The sequence below is a fragment of the Artemia sp. Qi Xiang Cuo genome, chromosome 1 (genome assembly GCF_049724085.1).
Source record: "Artemia sp. Qi Xiang Cuo chromosome 1, ASM4972408v1, whole genome shotgun sequence".
Taxonomy (NCBI): Eukaryota; Metazoa; Arthropoda; class Branchiopoda; order Anostraca; family Artemiidae; genus Artemia; species Artemia sp. Qi Xiang Cuo.
In genome coordinates this window covers 63,077,926-63,091,367 of record NC_142794.1, presented here as the reverse complement: position 1 = coordinate 63,091,367, position 13,442 = coordinate 63,077,926, and the positions used below count along the sequence as shown (strand labels likewise).

General features: G+C 33.3%; 1 protein-coding gene across 3 annotated transcripts in view; it reads right to left on the bottom strand.

Annotated features, from left to right (window-relative positions):
- Positions 1-1,376: 1,376 nt before the first annotated feature.
- Positions 1,377-13,442, bottom strand: part of LOC148956582 (ribosome production factor 1) — a 22,380-nt gene continuing 10,314 nt past the window's right edge. For all 3 annotated transcript variants that reach the window (XM_089085996.1, XM_089085993.1, XM_089085992.1), the window contains exons 3-6: positions 8,877-9,110; positions 5,946-6,182; positions 4,416-4,600; positions 1,377-1,574 (exon numbers count right to left, since the gene is read on the bottom strand). In XM_089085996.1, coding sequence (XP_088942122.1) covers positions 1,400-1,574; positions 4,416-4,600; positions 5,946-6,182; positions 8,877-9,110 — 831 coding nt within the window. In that variant the 3' untranslated portion in view covers positions 1,377-1,399. The remainder of the gene's footprint in view (positions 1,575-4,415; positions 4,601-5,945; positions 6,183-8,876; positions 9,111-13,442) is intronic.

Genomic DNA, 13,442 nt, shown 5'->3' with positions numbered 1-13,442 from the left:
GAGCTGACAGAAGATGACTTCCAGCACTGTTTCCAAGAATGGAAAATTTGTTTGGAGCGTTGTAAGGATACAGAAGGAGTGCATACTGAAGGTGATAATAAATAATTGTGTATAAAATAAAATTTTTACGTCAGTCTTGGTAATTAATAGCCACACTTTGAATGCCTGAGGTCTATGTTAACCTAAGTTTCAGTATATTAGTCTCTATAATCTCTTATTCAGAAATTAGGAATTTGTCTCCGATTAAAGAAAAAAACTTGATTTAGTTATAAAATGCAAGAGTCTTCCAGCCTCCACGCATAATGGTTACTTACTCTCACGAGACAACAAGCCCTAAACATCACACACTTTATCTAAACCAAGCTTTGATTGTTTTCCCCTACATATGCGATTAGAACTGCTTGCTGTATGTTTGATACAAATATTTGTGCTATCCCTCCCTCAACCTCACTCACCCCCAAAGGCCTGAAATACCAAGTGATCTTTGGGACTTCCAAATCCTTATTTTCACAATTATTAGAAATTTGAACCACAGAGGTGCAAAATGAGGTTATAAACACACCCTTACAAAATCCTTAACCCGTCGTTGTACCCTCAAATACACTAAAAATGCACAAAAAAAAACAATTTCTGATACTTGGCATAAAAAATGGACTAGATATGAAAGCTTAGGGAGGTCTTGAAATAAATGAACGTCCTTGACTAGTCTTAAAATGTATTGGCCGTCCCAAGCTTTCATTTTTAACCACAAAAATTACACAAACGGAGGAATACAAATAAAAAAATTTCGTTTTCTAGGTATTAGTGTTTTTTGTTTGTTGGTTTGTTGTTTTTTTTTTGCTTATTAGCGTAGTTGGAGAATAAAGCGTTTATTTCTTAAATGACGTAGTCTTTTACAGATCTTGTCGTCAAATTTTGCCCTTCGTTCACCCAAAATATCTCAAACAAGTTTTATAACTGTTCAAAGACCTTTAAACACCATCAACTATTCAGGACTAAAGACTCTGCCTTTTACCTAGATCTTACAAGACCACACCTCCCTCTCCTTCCAAACCAATAGTCATATCATTAGTTGTAACCGGGTAATCACAATAAACTAAGTGCCATTTCAAATTTTACATATATAAAATGTTGATTAAAACTTACAAATTGTCTGATTATAACCACTCGCTAACACAGTCACGTCGTTTCAAAGCAAGTGAACGAATAATTTGAAAAGCAATTTTTTTTTTTTAAGTTTTCTTGACTGTAGACACAATGAATCATAATTCCCGAAGAGAGCGATAAGAAAACCAATCTCGGTACCAGTATATCTGTCGTATCTGCCAGTATACTAGTCATGTATTTTACATAAAAATGCTAGGAAAAACGAGAAACCTGGATAATTGTTTATTAACAATTACAAAAAGAAGCGTCTTCTACTTGTTTCCATTTCGTGTCTATGATTCTCTATCATCCATTCATATTCACCAGTGATGGAATCGAACAGACCCTTTTGTACGGATTTAAGTCTTAGTGTAAATCTTGGACCCAACTCTCGTAGAGCTACTTTCTTTTCGTTCTTAAATTCGTACCTAAGTATGAAAGAAATATTAAATAGGTAAATAATAAAAATCCTTTGTCGTTCATTTGCTCCTAGTTATATGTTTACACATATACTATCTTTATAAGTGAGCAATAATTGTGAATGTATTTTTTTTTCTCGAAAACAACCCCATATTTTTTCGGGAAAATTGACATCCTGAGATATTCTGGCCTAATAAAACAATCTAGATAGGTCAGAAGTTTGAGAAAATTCGTTAAGAGCCTTAGCTTTGGAAAAAAAATATGTGGCAGACGTCATTTTTTATATTATATTATATATATATATATATATATATATATATATATATATATATATATATATATATATATATATATATATATATATATATATATATATATATATATATATATATATATATATATATATATATATATATATATATATATATATATATATATATATATATATATATATATATATATATATATATATATATATATATATATATATATATATATATATATATATATTGGTACACATGTTGACAAATGACTCCGAACGGCTAAAGAAAAAGGCACGCAACAATAAATAGCAAAAATCACATTGAAATACCATTTCATAATGAACATTTCATATGTAATGTTAGATTACATTTCATAATGTTTAAGTGCTGGAGTGATGGTGTAAAACCAAACCAAAGTGTTTCTAGATATGAAACCAATTCCCGACACGATTTACAATTGACAAAAACTGGCCTATCACAAAAAATTTCCAGATCGGAATTTGAGAAATTTTTAAGGAACCAATTATTTTTAACATAAGGACCCGAATATTGCATGGCTCAGACAAATGTAGATGACCTGGAAATAGTTACTAATGTGGAGTCCGGTATTTTTGGCTCCCATGGGAAGATTCAAAACCAAATTCTACAACGAGGAGAGAAAGTAAGGAGTCTCCTCGTTTTTAAGCCTTTTTGGTCACTTTCAACTCAGTCAAAGAAGGGAATTAAAATCCTTCATAGTTTGAAAAAGATAAAAACACAGAAATCGCAAAAGCAGACCAAAGAAATGCAGTTGTTATGGACACGGTAGATTTGCGATAAAAGAGCTTATGCCCTTTTGATTAATGACACTACAAAGAAATAAAACTGACTCAGCAGATAGACACAAATACAAATTGAGAAAAGAACCTGGAAACTAAAAGAAAATAGATAAACTATCCCTAAAATGTACACTAAAGTTTACCCCAAAGATTGCTCTGCTCAAAATTTTACGGCCTTCCAAAAAAATCCACAAAAAAAGATATTCCAATGCGCCCCATTGTAGCAAGCTAAAGTTCCCCAGCTACAAGACCAGGAAAGTTTTTAGTCACAAGTTTTCAGCCATTTTTAAGGAAATAAAAGTCCTACATAAAAAAAAGTCCATCATATTGAGAAGCTACAAAACCGAAGCATAACCGGGAATACTATCCTTGCAAGCTTCGATGCAGTGTCTCTGTACACCTCCTGCGACGTCAATAAATGTGACCAAGCCTTGCAAAGAAAATTAAAGGAAAATTCTGATCGGTCAGATTATGAGAATTTAGAAATCGATACTATAATGACTTTTCCGCCTCTGCAACAAATGTCCTTTTACTTTAGGCTCAGAGACAAATTTTTTCTTAAAATTATGGGTTTACTGATTGGAACAGCTTTTTCTCCCTATTTGGCAAGTTTCTATACGGAACTCATAGAAAATTGGGCCCTGGACAGTTTTTCCTTGAAATGCTCTTTCTGGTCCCGTTCTGCTGGTGATATCCTGTCTGTTTGGAACCATGATTATGATCCTTCGATCGATTTTTGGTCCATCTAAACAACTTTTATTCGAATGTTTAAATTTACGTTGGAGGTGGAAGAATTCTAAGAAAACTTACCTAATTTAGAAAATTTCTAAGCATAGGAAACCCAACCACGATAATCGGTATTTGCATTTCTCGTCAAACCACCCTCCTTCTGTGAAACAGGCATGGTTATCTCTTTAGAGCTTTAAAAATATGCTCACACAATCATCTACTATCTTAACTAAATAGTACTAAAGATACTTTATTCTGTAACGCTTATTCTACAAAACTTATCGAGGAAGTTATAAATAGGTTAAAAAGGGTAAAACAAGAAAATAATGAACCCGCCCCCCTTTCTTCAGTCAATGCTAAAAGGGAAAACAAAAGACTTACGATTTTACCATATATTCCTAGATTCGACTAAAAGCGAGCGTGAAAATCACCCTTGCGAAATAAATCGTGGCGAAATAAACGCCACGAGGGAGTGGCGTTTACACAGTCCCGTATTCGTTTGGATTTTTTTAATTTGACAGAAGCCATCTACAGTTAGGAGAAAGACTCAACGATTACATGCATTCAACAAACGAATATCAACTCTGATTTGGCTCTCCACGGTTTTGAACATCAAGATCATTTAGTTCTTTGAATTATTTCTACAGTAAATAATTTATCACAATCTTTGAGAAAGGTATTTGAAATTAACAAATACATATATAGAGACACCGCTGAAAATCAAAATATTTGCTTTGTCTTTTCGCTTTCACATTTTTCAACTAGCTGAAAATCACCCTTGTTTTCTTGGTTCCTTAATTATTTTGATTTTTTTAAGAAGACTAAAGGTTCTTGCAGCACGTCACGCAGCCCACGTAACAAATTTTAGTTTAGTCTGGAGGCGTCTCAAACTTCAAAAATCCCTAGAAAAACTATTCTTTAACAGTCCTTTTTCATGATAGGAACTTTAAAATTTTCACAGGTCCCCTTTAAAAAATAAGCAATTTAATGAAAAACAAGATAGCATACCTCGTATTAGATGCAAAATTAAAAATCTTACCTATGGTGTCTAAAGAATATATAATCACGCTGATTATGGAAGGTTACTGCCCTTCTACCTCTGAACTGAGGATCATAATGAAACAGTGCGGCTAACATTCGACTTACTCCATGACCCAACCGTGTAGTAAAATTATTTAGTATTACCTCTGGCCTGTGAGACGTAATCTCATTCCTGTTTCTTTTCTATAAATGAATAAAATATTATTAGTGTAGTTTAGACAGAGACTAAAAACCAAATTTCAAAGAGAAAAGAAAAACGAAATTAAAAAATAACAGTAAGAGGGTGTTGGATTCGAAGCTGTTTTAACACGGGTTGTCACTCAGATAATTTTTTTGGTATAACACAAACAGACACAAATTTGCAAATTCCCTGAAAGATGGTACTAGGTAAGGAATTACTAATGAACCAGAGTTCTCCAGCCAAACAACAGAAATATTGTGGCATATGCCACACATCATTTAAGTTTACAAGATTGCCGATTTCGGCAAAATTCTGCCAATAAGAATCATCTATCAGCTGTAGTTCGTAAACATTCCCTGGCTTGTTAGACGTATATATTGAACTCCGATTGAAAACTCTGATTGAATATTTTAAAAACTCAATTTTGACAATGACCTAATTTTGATAGATTTACAGTACATCTAGAACAATAGATTAGCAATAGAATTTTTACACTGAAGCCCTTACTAGAGCATGGGGTCGAAAGAAGGCGGCATTTTTTCCCTCTTAATTAGAAGTAACTTACTAAGCTAGGCTCTGATAGCGATTTAATTTAACTTTTACAGCTGGATTTCATGTCACCCGAGGGAAAATGTGGGCGTATTTTCGGTTTACTTCTGTTTCGACTCATTTCCAATATTTGCTTTTCTAACCAAAAAAAAAGTATTTAAAATTTGTTAAACCTTCCAGTTTGTTCCCTGATAAAAAATACAATTGGTATTGATGATTTGAAGTAAGTATTTTTTTTTTCCTTTTTTCCATAAGATGCTTTCTTGGAAGACAAAATCCTAATCACCTACCCGCAACCACCGCTAAACATCGGAAAAGTTAACTCCCATGTTTTGGTTGAATGGGAGCCCCTCCATGGGTTTGCTGATGAAAAATAAAAAAACACGAAATCCCTAGGAATAGGCTACGAAATTATATTCTGAAGTGTTTTTACGGATGAATTTATATCTTACATAAACAAGTGCTTCTTTAAGTCCTATTTAGATGCAATATTCCCTTTTATGAATCGTTTTTAGGAACTGGGTACATTTTGTGCAGTTAAAAAATTACTATTATTATCATAATCTATTACAGGGTCGCCATAGAGTTTATTTACTTTAATATTATAAGACTTCTCATTCAAGTTTTGATGGTATCAGTGCAACGTGCAATTTTCTTTATTTGTGTATATGGCATAAATACTTCAATTCTGCTATTATGCGCTAAAATTACTGTCTTTTCTATACTGTAATTCAATTCTCCAATTGAGAATATTGATACAATAGACAGTACAAAAAACAATAATCATAAAATACTTACAGCTAGGTGCTTGGGCATTTTGACATTGGAAACGCGAAAATATGCAGTTGGTCCATTGGGTAAATGACATAGGAGTAGACCATTTGGAACTCTAATATCCTCATTAATAATGGCAACGTCTGTATATCCATTAGCAATTGCCTTTTTACACATTTTCTTCACGCTTGAGCGATTGCGCCAACGGGCTACAGAGTTGGGAATTACATCTTCCAACATCCGCATGAATTTTAGGGTTCTCTGTAAAGAAGCAAATAATAAGACAAAATAATAAATTAACAATCTATACAATTATCACCATCTTATTAAAGATTTTAACATTTACCCAAGTAGCATTTTAGCTTACTTCCCTGGTATTGTTTTCTTTCAGGTTGCCTCAAGTGATGATGCTGATAAAAAAAAAAGGAAAAGATAAAACATGTAAAAATCAAACATCCACTTCACGGACAGAATGGATAACATCCACTCTGAATTTTGGGGTTTCAAAGTTTAAACTTCATTTTGGAAATACACTTCAACATACCGAGGCCACGACTTTCTGTTAGCAAGTAGATATTTTTTTTCTTTGGACCATTGTGTTCTCTTCTCCTTTTCTTCTTTTTTTCAATCAATATCAAAACCGAATTAAAAAAGTAGGCACTTTCAGAGACCCCACTTCCAACAAAGTACTGGTAGCATTACTGGTGACACTTGAAGCCTATGCTATTTCAGAATCATAGATAATGTGAAACCTTAGTGCCTATAGTTAATTCTTCAATATTAAATTCAAACAATCTGCAATATTAGCAAGAATTCCTAGCACATACAATTAGTCCAAAAAATTAAATTCTTAATTCAAATACTCTCAAATTTTAAAACAAGCCCTACAAGCTTCATCTAGCTTTTATAGAATTAAATTCAATTGCATTTCCATCTTACTTATTTGTAGAGGTAGTTATTTTTTTCTCCAATTGATTCTCTAAGTTAAAACAAGTTGCACAGCATGCTTCTTTTGACTTTTTGATTTTTGATTTTGAATAGATGGCTTAGTGGTACTAGCTATTCAATTCTAAACAAAAACAGTGGAAAGAGAAGAGGTCTAAATAGTTGCTAGAGGAAATTGTCTACATATGTCTATATGTATTCCTTTTTCTATATTTTGGTATGGCTTGGAGTATATAGATCCATTAAGTGCATCCCTAAAGTCCCTTTTTATGCAACAAATAATTTCTTAGACCACACTGCTTTTCTATTTACAAAAAATTAAGCAAAAAAAGCGGGTTTTAATTTTAATAGAGCAGTGAAACAAAAATAAATAAAAACAAATCAACACTTTAATTAAAAAATATTCCAAATATTACGGCCCCACGTCCTGGACCCTTTCTCAACGGAAAAAAAAACGAAAAAACGAAAAAACAAAACAAAAAAATATTTTTTTAAAAAATTACCCACGTTAAAAATCCGAAAATTAAAACATACGAAGAAGAAAAAGAAAAAATCCAAGTAAAAAGGGGTGTAGTTATTTCTTTGGTTGAAAGGATATTAAAATTAGCATCACCAGAATACATGAGTAATGAACTATTTCTATTAAGGATATTCTAGTAGGTAATGGAAATCCCGAAAATATGATTTCTCAAATAATTGAAAAAAGGAAAAAAAAGTTAATGGAACTTGTAATATTAGAAGAAGATGTTTCAACTCAAGAAACAAACTACATTACTTTGCCTTATATCCCAATGTTGTCACAAAAATTAAGAAGAGAATTTAAAAAACATAATATAAAAACTGCATTTAAATCAGGACAAACTATAAGCTCTTTGCTAAATCATGGAAAAGACAAGGTACCAAGAAACATACAATAGGGAGTATACAAAATTCAATGCTCTTGTGGTAAATTTTATGTGGGAAGAACAAAGCAGAATTTAGAAAATAGGCTACAGCAACACAAAAATGCTATAGATTGCTCGCTAAAACATAATCAAAAACTGGAAACGCTTGTGTCAGCTGTAGCAGATCACGTATTTAATTTTCCTCATCACAGTATTTTGTTTGATCAGACGAAAATTGTAGATACCTCTATAGGACTTTTACAAAGTTTCAGAAAAATTATAGAAATAAAAAGGATTATCTATGGGGGTATTTGTATCAATAGAGATGAAGGGGATTTTAGGATACGTTCAATTTATAATAGTTTAATTAAAAAGCAGGTAAGATATTCAACCAGTAGTGATTTTAATAATTGTCCTGAAACAAATCATAGCATTGCGAACAAAGGTCAAAATGAGACAAAAGCTGGGAAAAGTCAATGGACTGCAGCTAAACTAGCAACAAAAAAACATGTTTCCTTCTGTTAGTTTGTTTTTGTAAAATTTAACTATTTCCAGTTTGCAGAGACAAACAAAATTTATATATTTCTACAAAATACTGTATCACGTCCATTCTTTGTCACATTTCGTAAAAACATCAACAGCCAAACTTTGCAACTGCAATAGATTCAAGAGCTAAATTCTAAGTCAACCATCAACCAAAATATTTCAGCAGTAGTTACATGTATCTGAATTACTTTCAAAAGAGCTGCCACCTAAGGCTATCTGGCTTAGCTTCTCATTATTGCTCTCACCTTTTCCAAAAAGGCTATCAAACATAACATCGCAAATTGGTCTTAAAATTGTTTACTGGATTTGTACAATTACAACCGAAAGCAAATATTTCAATTTTGGTCGCTGGATCTGATGACAGCTCTAAACAAAACTGATATTTTTCTGAACTTGATTCAGTTTAAAACTCAGCCTACCATTAATTACCAGAACTAATTGCTTACCTGAATTACTATTTATTACACAAGTTATACTATCATTCATCTATTATGTTAACTTCCATTCAGTTTTTTACCTAAATTACCATCCATTTAGTAAAGCACGTAATCTAGTTACGTCATTTATTTTACAAACTTACCACGTGAGGATTATCTGCTGTTGTAATTAGGACCTTTGGTTCGTAAGTCCTTCCAAAATAGTCTTTAAACTCATCCGTCTCAATATCCAGTTTAACTTCTATATCATCTTCTTTCACTGTTGTTAAGTCTTCTTCTCGGGTTGTCTCAATGGTTCTGGGTTTCTGCTTTTCTGGAGCTTTGTCTCCAAGCTCTTCTTCCATTATCTTTCTGTCAAGAACTCGCTTACGTTTCAACTTAAATAGAATATTATATTAATTTGTTACTGCCTTTTAAGGACACCCTAGACGGTCAATCATTTTGATCAAAAGCTTTCGTCAATCCATTGATTAAAGCATGATTGACCGTCTAGGAACCGATTGAGTCATTCAAACTTTCTCTCAATCACCGTCAACGCTTGATTCAAGCGTCAAACAGCTTCCTAGATGGCCAATCATGCTTTATTCAATTGATTGACGGATGCTTTTGATCAATATGATTGACCGTCTAGGGTGTCCTTTACTCTTATTAAGTCAAAACCCCATTAAAGGCCTAAATAATGTTCTTGAAGAACCTACCCAACTACATAAAAGGCTTAAACAGCCAGTTTAAAAAACCTTTCTTTCGACAAAATGTCAATATTTAAGTCAAATTTGTCGTCGCCACTGTACTACACATGATACGAGTCGTAAAATCATAGGCACAGAAAGGAAGTATAAGCTACTTTCTGATAAAGTAGCTGATAAAGCTGCTTTCTTGACTGATTAATCATACTTGAATTTAATGATTATGGAAATATTGCGCAAATAAGTCTAACTGAACAGGCACAGCTAGTAAAACCCATGAGCTTCTCGAGCAATGGTATGGAGTCATGCACACCAGGGAATACACTGTTTCCCCTCCAAACAATGATTAAAAATTGCTTGTTGGCCTTCCCAACTGTTTTTAAGCCTTTGCATTGATGTGACTGTATATATTGTTGGATGTTATAAACTATCCGTTAGTTTGTTGACAAACTATGTTTCACCTTTATAACGGCAAGACTAATCAAAAATAATTTGCCAACTTCAAAATAATGTAAACCAGAAGAGATTTAAGCAAAACTGCAATACAGGAATTGCTCCCTTTTTAGGATTTTTTTTTCTTTTCCCCATGTGGCACTTTTCTTTTGAGTATTTCTCTTCATACTAATGGACAGATGATTGAATAGTTTTTTCCGTACTACAGGAAAGATCAATATTTGTATCGCAAACATAAACATGACAGTGGAAAGGGGTCTGATGTGATGAAAAGGATCACAAAAGGAACACAAAAACTGATGCATTAACCATTTACAGGCAAGACTAAAATAATTTTCAAGAGATTTCCAATTAAAGTCAATAAGTCATCTCAGAGTGACACTTCTGTTGTCTTAAAACTTTGACAAGAAAAGAGGGGAACCTGAGCAAAACTGTACAGTACGCTGGTCAACAATTAGATCATTTCGCTTTAATGTAAGTCTTTCTAATTTCTATAGGATTTACTCTAATTTCTATAAAGTTTGATATACAAAAGATTTTACAGTAGAGGCCGGCTTAGTTCAAGCCCCATGAAAAGTGACAATGGTATAGCCCACACTGGAAAAATGATTCTACAATCTATTAAATGGTTGCATAGCCCTAATACATGGTTGGAAAGTTTTCCTGGATTGTACTAGCCTGAAAGGTATAATTCTTCTGCCACAAATTGACGCCGATTTCTCCCTTTTTCTTCTTTTTCTATGGAACTAATTGTTTCCCATTTGAACTAATTGCTAATGATCTCACCAGTCGAAACATTTTTTCTAACCTAATTGACCAGAACTAGCCCAACCTTGTAGCACTGGGTGGGAAAAATGGTTTTTGTTGACCTCTCTTTCCCAATTACTGGTTAAGGGTAATTCGTCACCTGTGTTGCCACCCCCAGTGTTTTATCACTATTTCTAGAGATTTTTTTGTCTAGTGATCTTTTTCTTTTCGTTGGCTTGTAATTGTAAGTGATTTTTTCTAAAACAAGTGATTTTTATGGTAAAGCGCGTAGATTCAAGCAAATAAACTATCTAGGAAGCTCATTACTGAAAACAAAAAGGGACGCTTTAGTGAAAATTTCACTGGCAGCCAGGTGAAATCCAAAAACTATTCTCTTTGTTGTGTCTCAGAAACCATAGTTAATCGAGACAGGGTTAATAAAGTTTAAAAGAGACTGGATTGACAAAATTTATGAACACCAATTTACATGAAGCAGTGCTACCTAATTAGGTAGTGTTATGGTGGCATTAGATAAAGAAACAAGTTTTTTTTTTTCAACTGAAAGTAAGGAGCACTATTAAAACTTAAAACGATCCGAAATCGTTACGGATATGAGGGGGGCTGCCCATTCCTGAACACCTTACTCTATCCACTAAAGTTTGACTTTTAGTTCCAATTATTTAAGAATGACTCCTGAAGTACAATTAGAAAAGTTTAATTAGGTACCGTAATAAGCTTTCTTAAAGTCCTAAAAAACGTTAGTGTGAAGAGCAAAGTATTAAGAAGGGGACAAATCCCCTCATATCCGTAACAATTTCTGTTCGTTTTAGGTTTTAATGATGCTCCTTTTTTTCAATTGAAAATAATGTGTTAGTTTTTTATTTAATTTCTGATTGCTTTTTTAAATAATGCCAGGAAATCCAGCTCCCCTTCCATGAAAAAATTCCCTTACCCTACGAAAAAATCCTCCAACTTAACCCCCCTCCCCTGCCATAACCCCCCCCCCAAAAAAAAAAACTTTGGGAAAAAGGGGGCTAGCTGCCCTCTAATATCTTTGGTCACTTAAAAGGGCACTAGAATTTTAATTTCCGACAAAATGAACCCTTTCCCGATCTTCTAAGACCACTGGTTTGATAAGGTCACCCCTGAGAAAAACACACACAAAAAAATAATAAACGCGCATCTGGGATCTTGTTTCTGGCAAACAGTGCGAAATTTCACCTTTTTTGTATATAGGAGCTTGAAACCTCTACAGTACTGTTCTCTGATATGCTGAATCTGGTAGTATGATTTTCATTAAGATCACTTGATGTTTTGAGGTTGTTTCCCCCCTTTCTCCAAGACTTGGGCAAATTTTCTCAAGCTTGTAACTTTTGATGGGTAACATTAAACTTGGTGAATTTTTTATATTTTGAATAAGCATCAAAATTCGATTCAATTGATGTATCCATTGTTATCAAAACTCTATTTCTTACAGTTTCAGTTACTATTCAGCTGCATTGCTCCTTGCTTACAGTTTGTTACCACGAACTGTTTGAAACCACAATAACAAGGCAACTGATTAGCCGCCATGTTATGGCACATTCCAATCGATAATAAGAGATTGACCCCAATTGATTGTTTTGGTGATTTTGTTTTTATTAGTAAAACTCTTAAGAAAGTTCAGTAAAAGCTTTGGCATTTAATAATCCACACATTGCAAATTAAGACTAGCCCCTTTGCAAAATAAGTTGCTTCTTTTTTCCTTCACTTAGTACATAAAGCTCCTTTCCCTCAAGTCAACAAAAATATTAAGGTAATTTCTACGTTCAGTTTTGCAGTAACATCTTCTTTACTGAATTAATTTTTTCTAGTATATCGTAATCAGGCTCTAAAACTGTTTTGATATAAAACAAAAATAAGACTGGGCATATACGCAAAATTTTAGCTAACCTTACAGTGGACATATGGGCTATTTAGAAGAGGAACAACTTCATAATTCACATATTTTGAATTAGTGCTGCTTACACACGTAGGTTTTATTGATAGAGCTACACAGTGGCGTCAATTCAAAAAATTGAGGGGGTGGGGATCACAATTTATTTTTCAATCTCTAGGGGGACAAATTTTTCAGTTTCTTTGAATTTTTTCGTGAAAATAACAAAAAAGGTTTTCTTTTAATGGAAATGTTCAAAAAAAGGGTATTTTTCAAAATCCTCCACTGATGCCCCAGTGATTATACTAACTCAACTAGAGCAAAAAAAAAGATTTCATGAATCAATAAGGAAAAAACTGGGGTTTGTTATGGACAAGGAAAACATTTTTAACAGAAGGAGTGAATGTTTTAGTTAGAGCACCACTAGCCAACACTCCTAGATCAGTGGAATAAACCGAGAGTGTCAACCCAGGAAAATTCAGGGGATGGGGCAAGTATTTTTTTCCCGATTTTTTAAAAAGATACACAAGGTATTTTCAAAATCCAGTAGGGTTTTCCTTGCAAAAAATAAAACGCCAAAACAAAGGTATTTTTCGAAATCTACGGGGGTGATCTATGGACAAATGCTATCGAAAAAAAATTAATCATATTGACAAAAGCCTAGAAAGTGATTAAAACCTTGAATTTAAAAATCCAAAAGCACATTGTCTGGTGAAGGAGCTAAGTTATAAATTTAGCGATGTTTATGCTAATTCAGTAATTTCTTCAAGACTCTAGTGATTTTTTCACCTGATGGCAACTGTGCTCATCACAGCAACACGCCACCTGAAACCAACACAGCTGTGCATGCTCTATGTCCATCCTATTTGTTCAATACTTCTCTCTTTACTCTCTCCCTCTCATTAAGC